The 22,353-nt window shown below is 35.6% G+C and overlaps 1 protein-coding gene across 3 annotated transcripts in view; it reads left to right on the top strand.

The window, feature by feature from the left end:
* The window catches only part of SLC4A10 (solute carrier family 4 member 10), a gene marked incomplete at both ends in the record, with an annotated part of 152,998 nt that extends 135,176 nt beyond the window's left edge, over positions 1 to 17,822 (top strand). For all 3 annotated transcript variants that reach the window (XM_084289662.1, XM_084289661.1, XM_084289660.1), the window contains 9 exons: positions 3 to 116; positions 506 to 667; positions 3,439 to 3,690; positions 4,938 to 5,006; positions 7,316 to 7,489; positions 8,141 to 8,263; positions 11,780 to 11,847; positions 13,694 to 13,810; positions 17,756 to 17,822. In XM_084289662.1, the coding sequence (XP_084145788.1) occupies positions 3 to 116; positions 506 to 667; positions 3,439 to 3,690; positions 4,938 to 5,006; positions 7,316 to 7,489; positions 8,141 to 8,263; positions 11,780 to 11,847; positions 13,694 to 13,810; positions 17,756 to 17,822 (1,146 nt within the window). The remainder of the gene's footprint in view (positions 1 to 2; positions 117 to 505; positions 668 to 3,438; positions 3,691 to 4,937; positions 5,007 to 7,315; positions 7,490 to 8,140; positions 8,264 to 11,779; positions 11,848 to 13,693; positions 13,811 to 17,755) is intronic.
* Between the last annotated feature and the right edge of the window lie 4,531 nt (positions 17,823 to 22,353).

Below are 22,353 nucleotides of genomic sequence, written 5' to 3'. Positions count from 1 at the left end.
AGGTGCGATCTGTTGTCAGCGATTTTGCTGTCTTTCTCACTATTTTGTCCATGGTTTTAATTGACTATGCCATTGGGATTCCATCACCAAAACTTCAGGTTCCAAATGCTTTTAAGGTAATTTGTTGATTAGTTGCACTGCCTTACTATTTTAATAAAATAGTGCACTATAGTAGTTTTATTATGTATTCGTAGTCAGGGAGTAGTGATACTATTAAGAATTTGTTGTGCTCACCATATGCTATAAAACTGTTCTGATCAGTGGCCTGTGTAGTTGGGTGGGTCTCTTTCCAAATATAACCAAGTCTGCAGTACCCTAGATGCTTTTATTATATATAGCTTCTCTTTTTGATATTATAGGAAGTTTAGCATTTTTTTCTGTCATCTTGTATAGGGAGATAATTTATTAATTTTAAAGGAAATTGTATCCTAGAAATGTTTTTGTGTGTGTTCTTGTGTAGATAATCCTTGGATATCCTTAGTCATGCATGACTTTCTTTTTGTAGCCCACAAGAGATGATCGTGGATGGTTTATTACTCCTTTGGGGCCTAATCCTTGGTGGACAGTCATTGCAGCTGTAATTCCAGCCCTGCTTTGTACTATCCTTATCTTTATGGACCAGCAGATCACAGCTGTCATTATAAATCGAAAAGAACACAAACTAAAGGTATTCAGTCAAATAGTTCATTTTATTGTCATTTCCTGCTTCAGGTTATGTAATTTTATCTACTTATGTATTTTTATCTACTCGAGGATGCTAATTTATTTTATACTATGTAGCACTGTTATTAAGCATTGTTATGCATTTTTCCATTAGTCTATGAAGTATCTATGACCTCTGTTCAGTGATTTGCTGCCTTACAGAAGTCTTTACTACTGTGATTTGGTACAGAGATTCTGAATCAATAAAATGCTATCCTCTATACTTTATTTGGAAGATACCAATTCACCAAAAAAAAAAAAGAAGGAAGTTAATCATTTCCTTCATCACTGTTATATTACCCCTTTAAAAGACAGTGTTTGCCTACTGGACTGGACTTTGAAAAATCAGGGGTTATTTTGCATTACAAGATTTTTTTTCCTCTCTTCATCTTTCTCTGCACTTCTACCCATCTATTTTTTCATATGTCCTCCCTCTTAAAGAATGGAGGAGAATAAGACTGAACTTTAGAGGCACAATGGGTTCTTAAAACAACATAGGACAACTTCCTGCTCTGTTCTCTAACACTTTAGTTGCCTACAGATGGAGAGAGAAAAAGGGACATCACCCCTCTGAAAAACTGTTGGGCAAAATCTAGCAGCAGGTTTCTGTACATGTATATGCAGCGAGCTTAGGCTTTTTTTTTTTTGACATACTTTTAATAAGCAGCAATCCAAACCCAAGTTGCTTTAGCAAATGCATTTGCAACCTTCACTCTGCACTGCCTCTTCTTGGATGATTGTGACATTTGATATGTTCTTTTTTTGCCCTCTTTGTCAGCCTGGCTCTTCATGTCAATCCATAGCATTGCATGTGGTTAACTTGACAGATGCAGGAATTTGCTGCCAAGCTTTGGAATGTGTTTTTTCAGCACTGGCATCTGGGAGTCAGATGGTCCTCCTGGCTGCCCCCTTGTCTTGCTGCGTTTTAGTTTTGCTGGGGTCTGGTGTAGCATCACCTGTTGCTATGCTTCCTTTTCTTCCCATATGTCAGGTTCCTCAGATCATGTATGAATGTGAGGAAATGCTCTCGGATTCTGTATGCATTAGCAGATACATTCCTCATAAATGTGTCAGAAGGTAAAAAAAGGTGTCTCTGTTAGGATTTAGAATTAAACTCTTTCTTTGAGTGCATTGTGCATGTAACTAATATCTTTGTTTGACACGTCTCTGAGCTTGTCAAGATGTGTCTTGGAGATAAGACTCACGAGTGCTTTTGGGGAGTGAGGGAAGGCCGCTAGAGTTGGTTCTTTTCATTTTCTGTATTTTATATGAATTCCCCTTTTCAAATAAAGTAAGTAAATAAGATGGCATTTTCATTTTGATGTGGCTTGCATTTTCATAAACCCAGACACTTCCCATTTTAGAAATTAAAGTTGTCTTCAGAAAGATATGACTTGTTTGCTTCCAGCTCGTTCTTCCCCTCTTTTTTTATACTTCCCATAGCAAATTCTAAATAGTGCACATTTCAGCTTTTGGCAGTCTCTGTAACAAACCCTTCCAAGTTTAGTTTAGTTACTTTTTTTATGTCAAAAGGCATTTGCATGGGTTTACAGGCAAAATTATGGTTCAACATATTCATTGTTTGCATGAACATCACTGCTTCATCAGACCATGACATTGGATTTGTTGCCATATTGAGGAGGTAACTCACTACCTGACTTTTTTAAGGAAAAATAGCTTGATTTGTTGCTTGCAGCTACATAGTATTCCTGGATACTTACTAAAATAGAAAAAGAAATATTCCTTCTATCTATGCTAGCAAACATTTATATGAGTAAGCTTGATGAAGATCATTGGTCGTTTTCAAATATGTAGGCTTTTAAATGTGCCTGAGGTCTGACCAAAATGTTGTGTGTTGTGTCCACAACTACAAAAGCAAAGCGTAATGCTGGTAAATTGACAAAGTATTTAACTGCTACAGAGATGGTCCAAAACCAAGGGTTTTATACTGGCTTCCCATATGAATGCTTATTATATTACTTCTCAATATTGAATAGGGAAACCAGCAAAACAGCACTTGGTGATGATTATGATTATTTTGTAGTTTAATTTATAGCTTAATTTCTCTTAATATCTACCTGCCTGTTCTTAGATTAGATGGAAGTACATTAGGGAACACTTATTACTATGGTGTTTGCCATCTATAAAGACTTTACATGTATTGATGTAGTTTTCTAGCCATTTAGGGCATAAACTGATTTTGTAAATGTTAACTGGAGAAGTTTTATATAGGAAAGAATCAAAATTCATGTTTTACCTCCTCTATAGGGGTGGATGGATGGTCTATTAAGATTAGTGCTATGGAAAGTTGGTAGTGCAGTTGGATGTTCTGTACACTAGCATTTGTTGTCATTGAGAGAAGAGATTTACTTAAAACAGAAAAATGTCAGTATTTTCCATTGTCTTACTATTATTGCATTTACAAGCATAAAAACTATTTGTTGCCCATTATTGTGGCACCAAATTATTTTGGATTTATGATATATACACTTAAAACAGAAGTGAGTCTAATAAAATTAATCATACCAAGTGAATGGTAGGAATTCCCCTTAGATAACCAGTTTGCCACCACTACTGACCCAGCCTAGATACCACATAAAAGACAATGTAGCAATTTTCTGCTACAAATCACGTAATTTGTAATTGTCTCTAGTTGTTCATTAGGAATGCCTGCCAATCTTCTTATTTCAGATGTCATTTTGTAACTTCTTGCTGTCATTGCATTTTTTTTTGCAGAAAGGATGTGGATACCATCTTGACTTGCTCATGGTGGCAGTCATGCTTGGAGTGTGCTCTATTATGGGACTGCCATGGTTTGTTGCAGCCACTGTCCTCTCTATTTCCCACGTGAATAGCTTAAAACTGGAATCAGAGTGTTCTGCTCCAGGGGAACAGCCAAAATTTCTTGGAATCCGGGAGCAAAGAGTCACAGGGCTCATGATTTTTATCCTGATGGGCTCATCTGTCTTTTTGACAAGTATTCTGAAGGTAATTTGGGGGAAATATGGAAAAGCTAAATAATAGTGCAGTACACGGAACATTTCACTGCTGTTACTATATTATTTAAAGACTGCCCTTTCCAGGCACGTTACTAACTATAATAATTTTTGCACAGTGATAATCTAGAGTGAAATTTTAATTTCATCTAATAAAATCACTAGGAAAATCTAACATTTTAAAGTCAGAAACCTTGTAATGTAATCCAGTCTTGCTGAAGTCAGAGTGAATTCTGCCATTCACCTATGGTGTATCATTGTCAGGAACCAGTTTTGCTCAGTTATACAAATAAGTAAATGTATTTAGATAATTTAAGAACATTTTGTGAATTCTGGATTATTAAAAATACCTTCACAGTTGCAGGAGACTTTTTGTGGTTAATTCTTGGCAATGAACACAAAAATTCTTATGCTGCCAGCACGCTCTGCACTGCTCACCAGTGTCCTGAAACTGGGTGTCTAGTCATATGCTTATGTAATACCATCTATATGCGTAATACTGTTTATAAGAATTGTCAGGCCTCAGTGAAATCAGTAAGAGTCCATTCACTGCCTTCAGTAAGATCAGAATTTAGACTTGCTGTTGTCACAGTGAAGGCAATAAGTCCTTAGAACTTGAAAATCCCAGTAGTGTTTTATTACATACATCATAAAAAGTTACCTTTGTTGAAACCAAACTGAACATGTTTTATGCATTTAGTATTTAAAACAAATACTTATCTATGGAAATATCCTGTAACCTACACACTTTATACTTAGAGCTTGAATATTTACTGTGTTCTCTTACAGTGTCATTCCATGAAAGTCATTCACCTTTTATAAATGCTTATAGCACAGAACATTTCCTTCAGCAACATGAAACATTTTGTGTGTATCTTGAGTAGCTGTTTGAGGATTATAGTTTTACTATTCAGATACTTTCTCCTGAGCAGTCTTTTAAGTAAAAAAAAAAATTAAGTATGAACCAAACACATTTTTCTTGTAGTTCTGTTAATTTTAATAGTGAATAATGTACGTTGTCCTCAGAACTGGCCACGAGAGAAAAATAAAACTGTAGAGACAGATTCTTCTTTTGCTTTGTGATCCGAGTAGCATTATTAATTTGTAATTGAGTGAATCTGAGTTTACAACTTGTCTGATTAATGCAGGCATATGGCACTTTGAATTTCAACTGTTTAGCATTTAATATTGTTAAATGGTATTTAATATACTCTTCCCTTTCTCTGCTTATTTATGCAGTTTATTCCTATGCCAGTACTTTATGGAGTATTTCTTTACATGGGTGCTTCATCTCTAAAGGGAATTCAGGTAAAATGGATATAAGTAGAGTATGTTACTGATGATGCTTTCATTTAAATGTGCAGCTAATTTTATTATATTATTTTATTCTCTTTTGTATATAATCTTAAAGGGACGTTGCCAGCCTTAAATTCTTGAAAGTGACTCACTTAAAAAGGAAAATGAATTCCCTCTAAATATAGAGTATTTCCTTTAGGTAATGTGCTCCATTTTTTCTTTTTTAAGGTGCTTATTTTTCTCTCCTCCCTTGGTATGTCAAGGGAATTTTGGTTGTGCCTAAAATCTGAGTAAGAACTATCAAGATCTCTTCCGTCTCTCCTGCCTACTCATTCACTTGCTTGCCTACTTCCTTTTTAGCTTCCAACTTAGTGCTTTGTAGCGGCGCACTTGATCTTGAGCTTGTCTATATGAGACTTTTGGCTAACTGCCATAAAACTGATATAGGTGAGATTCTGAAGATATTTCCTGTGCACGTAAATGCCCCAGGTAGGGAGGTGGAACCACAGCAAGACCTGTGCTACTTAATTTCTGGTCTCAGGTATGTAGGGCAGGCCTAGAGAAAGGGCAGCATACCTGTGGTGGCCTTGAGTATGAGCCTCTGGCATGAGCCAGGCACTTCTGCAGTCAGGTAATGATATTGTATGAACCATTTCTGCTGGCCTACAGCAGTATTAAATGGCACAGTATTAAATCCTTTAGCCCATCTGACACAAACACACTTGAAATTTCAAGTGTGCCTTTGTTTGTTACTGAAAGTTGAGCTGTTGATACACATTCAAAGACCATTGAGAAAGATCACATGGCAAAAGCACAAGTTGTACTGTGCAAGAGGTTGTTGAATAAAAAGAATAAAGAAAATGCCCGATTTTTTTCTTTATTTAAATTTTCAATTGTGAGTTTAAAATTACCTTTTTAACCTATTATTCCTAGACAAAACTGACAACATATCTTGCTTTTTGATTAGTATTGTCTATTCAGAGACTCTTCTTTTATAACTTTGACTTGGTCTTATTTGGGTTGAAATTCTAAAAAGTGTAGTTTGGCTTTCACTGAGGTTTATAGATAAACTTAATGTGGTTCAGCTGTATCTCAGAACTATGGGCAAGTACTCTATTGAGAAATATATTTAAGATATGCTAAAATCTGGCTATCTCTACTTGGAAAAGTGCATTCCCCCTCATTTTCTTCCTCCCCCAGGTTGGGACAAGGAATTGAGATTTGAAAAGATGGCTTTTGTGGGAGGATGTGCCTTTTGCTGTTTCTGTGAAAAAGAAATCTGCTCAAATCTGGCCAAATTATAACCCTTTAAAAATGCAGTTTTACATGCACAGTAAAAATTCCTGAAACTTAAAATTCCTAAAGATTGTGTGAATACAGCATGGCTCATTCCCCCAGGGAGAGATGGTGCATCACCATCATCACTGAGCTATGCTAGCTGACATGAAGTTTTGGGTCAGCATGGAGACAAGCAAGTTGGAAAAACAAGAACCTCTCTTATATATTCCTAATGGTATTGTAGCTGACTTTCTGGCTTATCTTTTTTTTTTTTTTCTTTGATTTTGTGAAGAAAGAGTGCAGTATGCAACAGAGAGCAGTTTGGGATAAAGTGTTTAGTGAAAAAAAATGGAGTTGCATCTACAGGAGATTAAGACTGAAAAGATCCCTCAATGATCAACATTTTGTCTGCTTAAGGAGCAGAGCTCAATTCTTGGAAAACAAATTTTTGAGTGTGTAAGAAAGGCAGCGTAATGGTGCATATACCTAATGGGATCAGCAGGCTTCCATTCATTTTGATTCACAGTAGATTCATATCTACTTTGAATTCTGGCTTTCTATAACTTTAAGAGTTCCTGACCTGAAATCCTATCAGTAAGTTTTTAAAGTAACTGTTTTCTTTCTGTGTAATGTATTGCAGAGTAATGAGCAGGATTATTCTTGTAGGGTGGCTATACAGAATGTAATTTAGTGGACACTGGTACCTCAGCACGTCTACAATCTAAGGAGACAAATGCATAATAAAAGTGAAAGGAACCTGAGAAGTATGACTAACCAAGTAATTAAATTTTACCTAAATAATATGATTCTCATTCTTACTCAGATAACTTTGGCTCAACCATAGAGAAGTTGAGTCTTTTACCACTGTTGGACTAGCACAGATTCATGGCTTACAGTTGTAACTGAAGTAGTCCCTGTGCACCTGAACTTGTGCAGTTTTTGCCTGATTCTTAGGTATTCGTGGTATCTATAGGTAGTGTATGAATAACTGTGTATTTTGATGCTTATTTCGATGCACACTTAAAAAAAAAATTCTCTTACAGCTTTTTGACAGGATAAAGTTATTCTGGATGCCTGCAAAGCATCAGCCAGATTTTATTTATCTGAGGCATGTTCCTCTTAGAAAAGTCCATCTCTTCACTGTAATTCAGCTGAGTTGTCTTGTACTCCTGTGGATTATAAAGGTTTCAAGAGCTGCCATTGTCTTTCCCATGATGGTATGAAATATTTTTATTTCCACTAGAATTCCATTTACTTCTCACTTGTGGGTAATTATTATTGAATTAAAAAAAAATAATTGTGGAGGGTAATTACAATATTGCTTCTCTTCAGTGTGTGAGGATAATTCACACTTTATAAGCAAAAGTTCTATGTATAAACTCTAGTTTGAATCTAGTTTGCACTTAGTTTATATCTGTGGATAGCCCTACTGTATATTTCATAGAGAAAATCATTCTGAATTTTTTAAAAATCAATTTGATGTTTTTGTTTAAGGTGTAGTGCGTAGTTGTTTTACTGAAAGAAAATTCACTCACTAAGGAAGATTGTTTATTGCATAGAGGAACTTTACTTATAGTTCTGTGTCTTGCTGGGAAAAAGAAAAATATTGTCTGCTGCTTAACTAATCTTGCCCTGATTATTTCACTTATTGAAAATAAAATTTATCTACTGAACCTCAGTCGTTGTTAAGTCATGCTCTGTCTGAACAAAGGAAGTACAGGTGTTGACATGTCCAAACTAAAATTCCAGGATAAAAGGATAAAATTACAGCTGTAAATTGTGGTCACTTTTGAAAGTGTTTCTCTACAAGTGTAAATATCAGTTTTACTTGTTTAATTTCCTAATTCTTTGAGTAAATGTCTTTACAGGTCCTAGCTTTGGTATTTGTCCGAAAACTCATGGATTTCTTTTTTACTAAACGGGAGCTCAGTTGGTTAGATGATTTGATGCCTGAGAGCAAGAAAAAGAAACTAGAAGATGCTGAGAAAGAGGTGGGTCATGGTTTAAAATCCATGGATTTTGTTGTGTCTTGGGGTGGGGCTTTGTTGTTGTTTTGAAACACAATATCAATATTTCCTTCAGACAATTAGATAAAGTTCTGTAATTAAAGTATATTCAATGCAAAAAGTAGACTTGCTAACAGTGTCCACACTGCAATATTTTCATATTTTATATGTCATTTTAAGGTTTCAAATCTAATAGGCTAAGACGTAGAATCCCATGCTGCTATAATGTAGATAACATCATATCAACATCACTGTTGGGGATTCCTCCTGAGACCCACTCAGCTGATGGTGGAGCGATGAACTTGTCTGTAGGAAAGCCCTCGGGTACTTGCGGGTACTTTGATGCTTCGCTGGGACTGGTCTCACCCCTGCTGTAAATGTTGAGGAGAGCACTGCTGCATTTAAGTGTCATGACATGTCCCAACTATTTCTGAGCCATACACAGGTTGCATGCCATCCACCTCTGCCCTCCCTGCTCATAACCCTGTAGCAGTATCAATCTGTTACACCCTGGACCAGAATTTCTCTTCTGCTACTGCAGAAACAATTTACTTTCACTTTCTAATGAAAAAAGGACATTGCTAACTCCTGTTAACCAGATATTTTAGTTACAGCCTGTGGCACAACCACCCAGGGCCATGACTCTTTCAGATCTGGACTCCTTATCTCCTTTCAAGGAATGTACATGAACAGAGGACAAATCCTTAGGCATTTCCACTTGGAACATTCCTGTATTCTGATAGCGAAATGCTGATAACTACTTTATGAACGTAGTTTCCTAATCAGTTTTGCATCTGATAGTATTTCTCTGTAGCCTGTGCTTCATGAATAACTTATTTGAGTATCTCACAAAACTGTGGTAAAGTAACTTTATATGTAGGGGACTGAGGTCTTTCTCCTGTGTCACTGGTATTTATAGCTACCTGGTCAATGTTACAGGATATTAGTACCATGTCCCTAAGTCATGGGTCCAAATGAATGAAGGACGTCTTGACAGAGAAGCACTAACTGCAGGAGCAGTAAGAAGAATATGTCAGTGCCAGGTTATGAAATGTCAGTTGTGTGTCCTGCTCTACCACAGTTGAATAGTAGTTGCTGCAGTGGGAGGTGAAGGTGCAGACTGTGCCATGTAGTACTGGCAGGCTGTGGGCTTTTCAAGCAGGAGTGCTCTGGGAACAGTCAGGCAGACAAACCTCTAAGGTTCCCATGAAGACCTCTGCAAAGACCTGTGACCAGTGAGGCATAAGATTTTGGTAGTACAAGGGTACCGCAAGAACGAGACAATGTGAATGGGGTAAATCAGCAATTTATCCTCAGAGGTGCCATGAGGTATCTGAGACCAGTGAAATGATATGGGTAAGGATTCCCCCTGGTATGTCTATATGCAGAAATAGGACATGAGCTAATAAGTTGAACATATAACCATGAAAACTAGTTTTCTCTCCCTTTTGCATTCTTTTGTGACCCTTGACAACTCACTGCCTCAGCTGTAGCTTGGAGAACTATAACTTTACTTTTTTTGACATATGCACCATACTAATAGAGTACATTTTTGGAAAAAGTTTCTACCTAGGTGATAAGTATCATGATTATTATTTACTATTTAATATGTGTCTGTAAAACTACTAGGTTGAAGTTCAAATACATGGTTTGTTTTCTTCCCCCTTGAACTGAAGCAAACCAGTGTTGTTTCATCACAGTATTCAGCTGTCATAACAATTCACAGTAACCAAAAGAAACCAAGGTAGCTCAGTTCTTGTGGGTCTGGTTATTGGAAAGAATTATTTATTATCCTTATGTTTTGGTTATATGTCACTTTCCTTCCCGTGCTTGATAGGATTGCATCAGAAAACAAAACTGGGAAAATCTACTGGTGTTACTTTATTTCATTCACTGTCTATTTTGAGAGGCTATTTTTACATATTTTGGCATTTCTAAATATTTGGAGCTATTATTAAAACTGTTCAACTGTCAAAAACTTATGAAGCTGTGAAGCCTGGAAATGACAAAATTAACTAGTAATAAAACTTCTGACATGTAGCCTAAGGAATTAATTGGAGAGTTGCTATCACACGGCTTTTAAAAATAGAAGTATTCTACCCACAAGAATATTCAGAAATATAGTTGACAAGATCTGAAACTTATTTGATTGGATCCTAATTTCATCACTTAAGTTGTTTTTATATTTTTAGGCCATGTTTTTCTGAGGCCTTGTACATTTATAGTGGATATTGTATGTGCCTTCTTCTCATAAATCTTCCTTTATTAGCCACTTTGTTTTAAATCAATTATGGCTATCTGAGACAGGAATGAACAAAAAGAGACTTTTCCTATTTGGAGAAAAAAAAAAAAAAAAAGAATTTTTAAACATAGCTGTAATAGTGAAACATAGAGGACACTACAAAAATTCTGGCTCTTTCAGGTTATGCCAGCTTACCAGTGTGTGTGAGGCATGTGGGATGTTCAGTGCTATTCCAGAAAATGGCAAGCCTCTCTTTTTGGGAGAGTCACTGCCACGCTTTCCAGCAAACGTGAGGGTAAACTGTTACCAAGCCATCTAATAAAGGTGAAGAAGAATAGGTCTCTGGCATCTGCCATGCTCACATGCACAGTGCGACAGTTTAGGGCAGGATTTGATGGTTACATCCATGTGATGGCACATTTAACTTCCTGGGAGCTGCCTTGCTACCCATGTAGCAATTTACCTTGTTCATGTGATTACAAGACCTGGGTGGGTTTATGTGGAAGTCTGTGGAATTACCTGCCCACACGGTTGCCTGTTATTTAGACTGTAAGCCACTGTTATTTGAGAGGTTTTGCTTCAGAGATAACCTCTTGTAAAGGCTGCTGCAGTTTTCCTGACGTAGTGGTGTTGGGAGCCTTGACAATCCTCTTTTGGCACATGCCTGCAGAGCCCTGGGGTGTTATGGTCTGAAAGACAAGAGACTTGCTTTCCTTTGCTCTTGCAAGCAGGACGTGGTCCTTGAGAGATGGTGTTTTGTTCTCCCTTCCTCCTAAGATAAAGATTTCCTGAAGTTGTCATTATGGCACAAAAAGACTTTTGGTAGATATATCTAATTCTCTCCACTCCCTGTCCTCATAGAAGCCTTTTCCCTGTTTAAATGAAAATTAATGTTGGTGTCTTGTTTTACTGCTTTTCACTGCAATAAAACTTTTGTCAGCTTTAAAACTATGTGCACAAACTTAAATTTGGCTTCCCTAATTTTGGCATGTTAACATTGCTGTGTATATGTCCAGTTATGCATGATTTTTAAAAATACACCATACAGTTGCTCACTCAGTGTAACTAAGTGAATTGAAGATACAACTTTAAAATTTGAGGCAGTTTAATCACAAATATTTAAATTAAGGGTTGGAAAGTATGTTATTTCAAGAACTATTAATAAATACGTAAAGAAAAGGGGGCAAAGGTTTAAAGTACATAAAATTTACTTTTTACAAGATCATACCCTGTTTCACATCTAAATTCCTTCTTCCTAGGAAGAGCAAAGTATGTTAGCAATGGAAGAGGAAGGGACTGTTCAGTTACCACTAGAAGGACATTACAGGTAAAATATACGTTTCCTCTTTTAGGTGAGTTGCAATTAAACAAATAAAATAAACATGCCACCATATTTATATTTAATGCTCCCTGAATGTTAGGAGAATGCATGTCTGACAGTAGAGTACAGCCATGTGAACTGAACCATATACTGCAGCATTTAAAAAGCTTGGTCCCTTTCTAGTATTTCCATGTGATCTCACTGTCCTACATCGTTTTCCCTCAGAAAGGACTTGGGTCAGACCATTCATGACAAACCTCGGCTTCTGACAAGCACAGTGTGAAAGGAAGATGAAAACTTTCACTTGCTTGTGAAAGCAAGTCACTTCCTTCACCGTGATGCTAGCAGAGACCAGCAATGGTCTTGAACACACTCCAAAAAACTAGGATCTTAAACTATCATGTTTTAGAATGTTCTAATTAAGATCCTAGCAATGTGAGATAGTAAGTGAGTTAAGAGCTGTCTCGATGAGGCATAATTCAGGGATGGAACAACTGGAAAAGCATGAAAACCTATGTTATAGGTCATAATAACACACCTGGCCAGCCCATAAGGACTTACTCTCACTTACAGTTTTCAGAAAGTTCTTAATAAGGACATGACACGTCCGCTGATTGGAATCTCTGCAATAACACGATTTCATAGGAACACTATCTCAGAGTGCCCATCTTTTATATTTTAATATGAAGTTATCTTAACATATCCTAAGGCAAATAGATGTATTTTACTACCTGCGTGTCTGAAAAATCACAGCCTATTTCCTGTTTTTGATTCACCAGATTTCTAATGTTCTATTTTTTTCTTCTTCTGTCTATACCTTTTTGTTCCATTTTATATTAACAATATTTAATTTATCTCAAGCTGTGATCTTTATTAATCTGTAGTGTGTTTACATAGGTAAACTTGCCTGAATAGTCTGTAAATTTCTGTACTGAAAGGGTTACAGGCCTACAGCGAAAAAGAACGAAAACATTGGTTGATAAAGTAGTCATCCCCCCCTCCCCAAATGTGGAAACAAGTTTAGTGAGGTCTTATGGACACTCAAACTATATATAAGCCAGGAAGTCAGGAATAATGTCACACCCATAAAACATTTAAGGCTTTGTTACTCTTGAGTGTGTAAATACATGTTTAGAGCAGTCCAGGTAAATCTAAGGATGTAATGGCTACACAGTGCTGTTTAAAGCTACTGATTGCCTTGTTTAATCAGGGAATTTTTTTTTTTAGATTGCTTGTGTCTTTGACTTTCTCAAGGTTTTTGATTACTTTCAAATTGTTTTCAAAGCAGCTGGAATTTCAGAACATAAGTACCTTAATAACTGTTTGGAGCTCATAGGATTCTTGTTTAATCCAGCTATGCCAGTGGCACACTGTGACATCTTGGGCAAATATTTAATTTCACAGAAGAAAAGAGGGAGAGGGATTTGCACCCCATGCCTGTCAGTGTTCAAGAGCCAATTGAATATTACGCTTCATAATATGCTTCAACATTTGATTAGCCCTGAAGTCATCAGGCAGTTAGAGTTGATCTTCGTAGGTCCCTTCCAACCGAACTACTCTAAATTCGAATTTTTTCTTTGTCTATTAGTTGTAAGTGACACAATATATTTTATTGATGTTACTGTGATTAATTGCTGTTGGAGGAGGAAAATATTGAAAAAAAAATTGCTAAGATATATTAAAAGAATATTTCAGTAATTGTTAAGGATTCCTGAAGTTTAACATGATTTCTCAAATTATATTGTGCATTATTTTCATTGCTATCAGTTTTCAAGGGCTTATGTAGAGTTAATAAGTAACAAAGACTAATTGCATATTGTTTTATTGTGTATTTACTTTTATTCTTCCCTAGAGATGACCCATCTGTGATAAACATTTCTGATGAAATGGCAAAAACTGCTGTGTGGAAGACATTGTTGATATCCTCAGAGAATGCAAAAGAAAAGGAGTCAAGCTTTCCTTCTAAAAGGTTTTAATTTTTTTTTTCTTTACTACATTATGCTTTATATATTGGACTCAAGCCAATATTGGAACATTTTGCTAGGGATTAGAAAGATTTCTAGTATCTTGCAATTTTGATTTTTGAGGTTTCCTTTTACTTAATTTTTTATAGTCAAAATATTCTAAGCTGAAAACACAAATTCACTGTGTATGTTTGTAAAGAAAATCACAAATACTTGCATGGTACTTAGTTACACTACAGTGGAAAATGAAGTTGAGCATGCTTGATGCTTGTGTAATGAACCACCAGCCTACACCTGGATATTGCACAACAGCTGTAGTGTTTGTTCTGCCTGCTTTTAGTTTCTTCTCTTGAAAAATAAGTGGTCATTACTGCCCTGGAAATATCTTTATGAAGAGCCCAGTTCTCTGAATGCAATCTACCAATATTTGGAGTGAAAATAGTTTAAAGATTGCATTGCTTCGGGTCATTTTTTATGCCTATTTCAGCTGGACTCAAACCAGATAAATACCTTTAAAGTTTAATCCAGACAAACGTAAAACGAACCAATGATGTTTTGTCTGTACTAGAGAATTGTGATGGGGATAAGGAAATAGAAAATACAAGCACAGTGCTGTTGTAAAAAAGATTTTCCCGCGTTTCCATAAATTTTAAATGTAACGATACTTTCTACTTAATTGTTTCATATCACATTTTTGTCATAAGCTCCCCTTCCTAATCACTATAGAAGCTGATTCCCCAAAGGTAAGACCCAGTCCCACGAACTCTTCCTTTATTGTATTTTCCAATTCAAAGTGGTGTTGCCTATACAATTTGTGTTATTTTTGGGGAGACAGAATAAAGAGAAATTTCAGATAGGAATACAAACATGTTGACTTCAAAGCCTTTAATATTAAAATTTCATTTTTATTATATTAAAAGTAGAAAATGTATATGTAGCATATTTAAGTGCTAAAAATAATTTATTCTTAGCATATTCTTGTTAGTGATTTGGTGACACTTTAAAATTCAAAATTCTGTCCATTTCTAATTCTCATGTTCAAAATAAGTTCCATGTTTGAAATATCTAGTTATAGTTTTATGGTGAAGGGATGCCTTGAAGGAAAAAAGATACTTTTTTTTTAATTTTGTCACCCCAAAATGGCATGCTGCCTTTCAATGTTGTTCCTTTCTCTAAACAGCATAAACAAGATGAACAGTTGATGACCAGAACATCTTCATTTTAAACACCCAAGAAGCAAACCAATGTGATCATTTTACTGCTATTATAATGACAGTCAAAATAGCATTGTAGTTCTGATTTATCTTCCACCCTCCACATGGGATGAAAAGGATCCCATAACAGTGAAATCAGTCTGGTGCATGGGCAAAGGACGTACAGTATGATTTTCTTATCATATGTGCCTCTGCTGCCCGGGCTGTGAAAATTGGGAGACAGAGAAGAAAGTGATATGGTACATTTACAGCCAGTGGGTATGCTGTAGTTTTAATTTTTTCTGGTAGATATTGCTTTCTTTGATAGTATGAATGATTATGTAGACATGTATTTTGTTTTAACCTGAAATTTTCAAAGATCCTTTGATCAACGAGCATCTGCAAAGACTGTGGCTCAGACAATATGTGGGTAAAAGATGATTTGGCCTTTATGCTGCAGCAAAATAGCAGATACACCTTTGCTCACATCAACAAGGACTTAGGTGAAAAAGAACTAAGGGATCAGGGTTTTAGGTTAATACTAAACTACAAAGATCTCAGAGATCTTAGGTGAGAAGGGGTTATACAAACAACTTATCAGTATGATGTGAGTATCTGTCATAAGCCCCACCCCTGGCTCTTTGAAGTAGGGGGGAGAGACAAAGTGGTATGTGGTAATTTTTACATCACAGATTCATAACAGTATTAAGTCTCTGAAGGGTGGACTTGCATGAGATTTACTTACTTAGCTGTTACCTAACGATACAGGCACCTGAAATCTCCTTTAATACCTCAATTTTTCAATATCAAAGTGTCTAGGGAGCTAAAAGTCTGCTTTTGGGTATGGCCGTGTCTTGATAGAATTGATCACCAAGGCTGAAACATACCCTTCTTTGGTAATATGTAATTAAATATTCCTCTGTCTTTGTCTATAATACAAACCCTTCAGATAGTTTCAAAACACATGGAGAAAATCTGATCATATATAAACAGTGGTCCTAGCTGCTATTTTAAAAAAATATTGGAGAAAAAGCTATTATGTTGTAGCTGACACAAATTCTCTTTTCTGCCTGAAGCTACTAAGCAAGTCTCATATCCCAAACCTTCTTTTTCATGCTTGTTAAAGTACTTAGTGGGCAGGGAGGAAGAGTGCTTAAATACTTTTACAGCTCCACCAGGTATGTGTTTTAGTAGTAAAAAATTGGACTTGTCTTTTTCTTTTTATTTTCCAAATTACTCTAGGCATTAATTAAAGCTCCCATCTGCAGGAGATGCAAAGCCTAAATAGAAGGAGACTTTCCTGGTATCAGTACACATAAAACCTCGCAATAATACAGACTTTAAGACACACTACGCATGCTTAGTGTTTGCTTTACTAAGCAAAGGTACTTTCTGCTGGCTGTACTGCTGCAATTTAAATTCACCCCCTAAGAATTTGTTTGCATACCCTTTGTGTGCAGGAAGTGTAGCATACCCAATCCTATCACTGTTCTACAGAAGGTGACAGATTTGGCAGTTGAAGTGGCAGAAGTTGGTATTCTTTAGCTATTTCCATTAACACCTCTGGAAGCTGCCATAGGCATAGAAGCAAGCTTTGGCTGAACTGAATTGTATCCTTAAAGCAATTTTTATGTGAAGAAAAATGTCGGATGATTGTAAAATTGTTCATGAATCACCTTAAGAATTTGAGAATTGATCATGCTTTCTTTTAGCCTTGTGTAACTCAGCCTATTTCTTATTCATTCTAGTTAAAGAATTATTCCCATGAAACCTGGTAGGTTATGTGCTTGGTACAGGTTTGTTCTCAGAAACATGTTTAGATACCCTGCCACTCACTCTTTGTTGAAGGCTTGATTTGCCTGTGTTGTGGAAGCCTCTTTGCATTTTTGTAGTGTGATTAAGACTCATTGCAACAACATGACTTTAAAAAAAAATTATTTATTTACGTTGTTGTAAATTAGGACCCTCTTCACAAAAATATATAAATAAATCTGCTTTGCACATGTATTGTTTTCTGTAGGCAAATCAACATTGTTTTAATTGGAAAAAAAGCAGAATCTAAATTTGAACTCTGCTTCAGAGTTCCTGGTAATATGGCTTTTATGGGATCTAACTTTCAGGCTTATTTAAAAAACAAACAAAACAACAACAACAAAGGAAACCCACTAAATTCCTTATATGTATACGTGAGCAAGTATACACTAAGCTGAGCTCCAAGGGGGGAGTATTGTCATCCCCCCTGCCCCTCTGCTACTGCCATTGCCTGCTCTCTCCAGTGAAGGCTGAAAGCCAAATATTACAGTTATAAATTGGCTTGCCCTTCTTTAGTCCTAAAACATTCCTTCCAAATGTATGTTGAGCAATGTAATACATGTTAAAAAAAAAAAAAAAAAGTAATGCTTACTGTAACCTCTTGTTTGTGCCATTAAGAAAATGCTGGTATTGTCTGGGAACTGTATGTTACCATTACTTAATTAACAGTTGTATTTGCCAAAAACAAAGAAGTGTCTATCTTTGCTTGCATGCTGGGCTGACTTGTCTGTCCGTACATCTTAAATTCTCTATCTATCTCATCACTAAAATGCTGGCTGATGTCTTTTGCACCATTCAACACAGCAACTTTCACTTGCTTCCCAGTTTGTGCTATGCCGCATGAAAAATTAACCAAAATACCAGTGCAGTATCGGTTTTCAGGTAGATCATTAATCTGTATGATACTGCTGTTGTAACCTTTTTTTTTCTTTTCCCTTTTTCTAGTGCTGAAATCAGAAAAGAGAAGAAAGCTGACTCAGGGAAAGGTGTTGACCGGGAGACTTGTCTATGACTTGTTCTTCAGTTAATTTTTTTTACGAATGAATGAAAGGAGTGCCACAACCACTAAGTATAACTGATTTGATCTTGTAACTTTTGTCTTTCATCTCAAACTAGCACAGGTAATGTAGTGCAATATTTATCTCATTACCCTTTGTCTAAATGTCTACATTGTCTAGTATTTGTGCAAAAGTCTGCAGTAGCCAATGCAAAAAATCTTGATTTCCTTTGCTAGTGTTGGCCATTTATCAGTATTCATATCATACATTTAACAAGCAAAGTTTCTTTCAAATTCAACTTTCTTCTTAATAGATTTGTACTGTATTTTGCTACTTTTCCTGTGTGAGAATACTTAATCTTCATTCAAGATGAACTTGAAACACTTGTTAGATTTCTTTTTTTTTAAAATCACTTAATTGGAGGAAATGACTTTAGGAGACCCAAGTTGACTAGTTAAGATTTAAGAATTTTTTTTTTTTAAGTGAGAACTGATCTGACCCATGAACAAACTACTAAGGATAATTCTTTCCTCCTCAAATTGTCATTTTGAAGTCATGGATTACTCTTGCAATGGAGATTGCAGGGTCAGATTCTGTATTTGTGCAGTTTTCCTTGATTTAATACAGTGTATTTAATATTGAAATTTGTATGTAACTGGAACATAGTCATATATATATAATATATATATATTAAAGTATCTATTATAAACATTCTCTCACTTTGGTTGAAAAACACCACCACATCCTTTGATGTGAAACATTGGTACAGTATTTGTTAAAATGCAACCTGTGATTACAGTATCTTGTATTGTACGAATGTTGCTGTGGTAGGCCAAACAACTCCATTATGTCATTACTGAATCCATTATTTTATAATAGGGAAAATTTTGTAGATAAAAACTATACCGCCCATGCAATTATAACACCTGCCCAATGGTTTTCTTCTTTATTGCCTAAAATACAGCCACATAAAGTGCATATTTATATTGTTCTATTAACAACTGTAAACCTGTTAATTTCAGAGTTTGTGTATAATACTTAAAATGGGTATCCTGCTATTGGTTTTGTTACAGCTCTTTTCACTGTTCTATAAAGTACATATTGATTAAAAGATTAAAAACAACATTGCTAAGTAAAATGTGGCTTTAAAGCTACTGCAAAGACATTTGTCATGAACAATTTTGTTATTGCCTGATCCTTCAAGCTGTTCTTTTGTGTAAAACAAGGACTATGAGATTAAGTATTGAATTAATAGAAATGTGGAGCAAAAGTTTTATGGATTATTTGAAACTTTCTAATTTTTAAAATTTTTAAGATACATTTTTAAATGATTAAATGAAGGCTGTCACTATTGCTTTGAATCCTAAGAATGAGCATCTGCAGTCTCATAATCTTTCTAAGAACTCAGCTACAGGGCTTTAACATTCCCTAGCTTTCAAAATAGCTAATCTTTCCATAGTCCTCATGTGACTTACTTTTCATTTCCAGCACATTTAAAGTATTCCTTCTGATGTTTTTGTGTGTGTGTGTGAGTGCGTATGTATGTTTTACTACTTCAGCCATAAATGATAACTGTGTTTTGCTGCAAGCCAGTAGGGTCACTGTTCTAAATTTTACTTGGCATTATCAAAGCCCATTAAAGACCATTTCTATGGGGGTGGGGGAAAGACATGTAACGGACATAAGGAAGGATTTACATTTAATTAAATGTTTGTATTTATAAATTTAGGAAAAAATGCCAACGCATTAAGGTTAAATGCTTTGTTTTGTGTACTTGATGATAAATTATAATATTCCAATTGTTTTAAGGTTAGTATAGAAGTTCAATACTGGTTCATCCCGAAAGCAGCCTGGTGGTGTTTTAATATGTTGCTGGCTTTAATGCAGATAATGTATACAATCAAGATGTATTAGTTTCACTTGACCAACTCTTAGAATATTAAGAAATCACTGTATTCAATGGCATTCTGTATTTCTGTTCAGTATTCCAGGGTGTTTTTTTTTAAACAGTCACTCTATTCTTGTGTGAATTTAAATGCTATTCCAATGTTAATCTCAACATTCTGAATCACACAATATAAATGTAGTGCTATATTTACTTCTAATTTCATATTCCTGGTCAAAATTACTCATTTCTTGGATGTAATTTATTACAGAAGTTTATGTGTACATGTGAATAGACTATTGTGTTTTTCACAATTAAGAAATGTTACGTGAAAATAAATATTTATCCTAACTAATTTTCAATTTTTATTTTCACACTGCAAAATATGCAAGTATGCAACGTTCTACAGTATTTTAAATGACTACCTGATGCTTGATTATGTCTCACAAATATCTGAATTGTATAACTCAGTCCTACTTCATATCCAAGTGAGATCTTATTGAATCATGCGCTATAACCAGCATTGGCTAGCTGTGCGTAGTTGGTGGTGGTGTAGATGGTGTGTCTCTAAGAAACAGTAAGTGTGCCATCAGGGATTGCATATAACTGACCTGTTCCAGGAAGAGAGTGGGAATTAGATTCTGATTTACTGGTCATGAGTTGGTTCAACTAGCTCATGGGAGAGATGATGTGGAGCAGGCAGCAGTAGTTGGGTCCTTTAACAGCTCATGAGGTAAGTTCATACGGCTTAAAATTCTGCAAAGCGATAGTACTTAAATTGTCTAATGGTTGATCATTTGTTCAGCTACTGCCTATGGTGGGAGCTCCTGCTATTCTTAGAGTCCCAGATTTCTGCTCCTGAAAAAATCCTGTACCTGTAGGCCTTAAAGCCTACTACTTTTGCCAACCCCCAAATACTTAAATTATTAACTCTGTCTTATTAAAACACTTTTGAGCTTCACTAAGTTCTGAACCAAAGAATGGAAAACTTTCCATTCTTTCCAAAACTTTCCAAAAACTTTTTTTTTTTTTTTCCCAGACAGAAAACTTTAACTCATGCTTCAGGCTTCTGCTGCCTCTTAATATTTTACACAAAGTATACAAAGAACTTAAGTTTCCCATTTTAGCTGGAAAAAAATAAAGAGGAAAAAGTGTTAACTAGCATATAAGTGCCTAACTCTAGTATGTGGTAGTACTTCAGCCACAACCAGTTGACTCAGAGCAGAGCTTTGTATATTAATGAAGCTAGCTGGCTTTCTTCTGGGGCTTAAGTTTTAGGTATTTTACCTGTGCTCATGCATTTTTAAGTTGAAGTGCTATTTGTCAGTTCCCTGAGGTAGCTCTATTATCTTATTGTCTGCATTATTCTTGGAGCTGGGGAAGATGTACCAGACCAAAGAAATTCAGGCCTCCCCATTCTTTATCTCCCTGTATGACTACTTTTACAGTCACATCATTTACATCATGATACATACATACATGCAATCACATGCTAATCATATCTAATATCATGATACCATGAGGCAAAAACAGAAATTTCACTGTAAGTCTTAGAGTTAATGTATTTTTGTAACATTCTAGGAGTTATTTCTTAAGCAGCATTTTCAATGCCATAGAATATATATCCTTTTGTAACTTAATGACTTATTATTTTAAAGCAGCACATTTTGTAGAACAGATGCAACCTAGTTATATGATCTACGTGAAATTAAGAAAATATGAGTCTTATTTTCAGATGGTGAAGCCTACCTGGAGTGCTGAAGGTAAAGCAGAAGTTTACGGGTAAGCTGCAAAGAAGAGCAGGTTTGCTAAACAGCATGTTCATGTGAGACCTACAGTCTACTCCTCACTTTAACTGACAGGTCATGCAGTAGTGCTTTATGCTAGCCTACTCATTGGTAAATAGGAAATTAAAAAGAAAAAAAAAAAAAAGAAAAAGCAGTTTCTCTCCTAAAAAAGAAACAACAGTGAACTGCTAGAGTTCCCAGGTAACAGTTTACCAGAGCAGAAAGAAATTCAGTGCTGCTGGTTTCATTTAAAATCTTTAGTGAAAGCTGGTTACAAACATTCCTTGCAAGATTTTTTCAGCTGTAATCTAAGAGTTTGCAGAGAAAATACTAACTTAAGGAACTGCAGTTAACAAAGTGTTTCCATCTGCATAGAAAATACTAACATTGTAGCATTCACGGTACTATTTCTAAAGTAATCATTGATCATACATTAAGGTAATTTCTGCAAAACCTGTTCAAAGTTTTATCTGTGTTTTCACAGAAATAATCACAGGGCTCTTATTTTGGAAAACATTGTTTTTATTCCTCAAGTGATGATCATGTCAATTTCTATTTGATGTTATTTTCACCATTCATTATACCACATAGAAACTGGTTTTTTTGGTTTTCAGTTTTAGACAAATAACAAAACAAAAAGTACTGATTCAAGAAAGTACCATGCTTGCTGGAAGTCTACAACTTACTTACATCCTGGTGATGTTAATGACCTGATTAAATGCAATCAATAATAGTAGCTTGGCAACAGAAATCTTTATAAAAATTAGCACTTCATCATATATTCAGGTATCCCAAAGTTTATACTGGCTCATTGTCCATTAACTACAGAGTTTTCTGGAGAAAACCCACGACTAACCACCAAAATGCTGGTGC

The sequence above is a fragment of the Netta rufina genome, assembly GCF_964035555.1.
Source record: "Netta rufina genome assembly, chromosome: 6".
In the NCBI taxonomy this organism is placed as follows: Eukaryota; Metazoa; Chordata; class Aves; order Anseriformes; family Anatidae; genus Netta; species Netta rufina.
The sequence above is the reverse complement of the archived record's forward strand: the minus strand, read 5'-3'. Positions and strand labels throughout refer to the sequence as shown.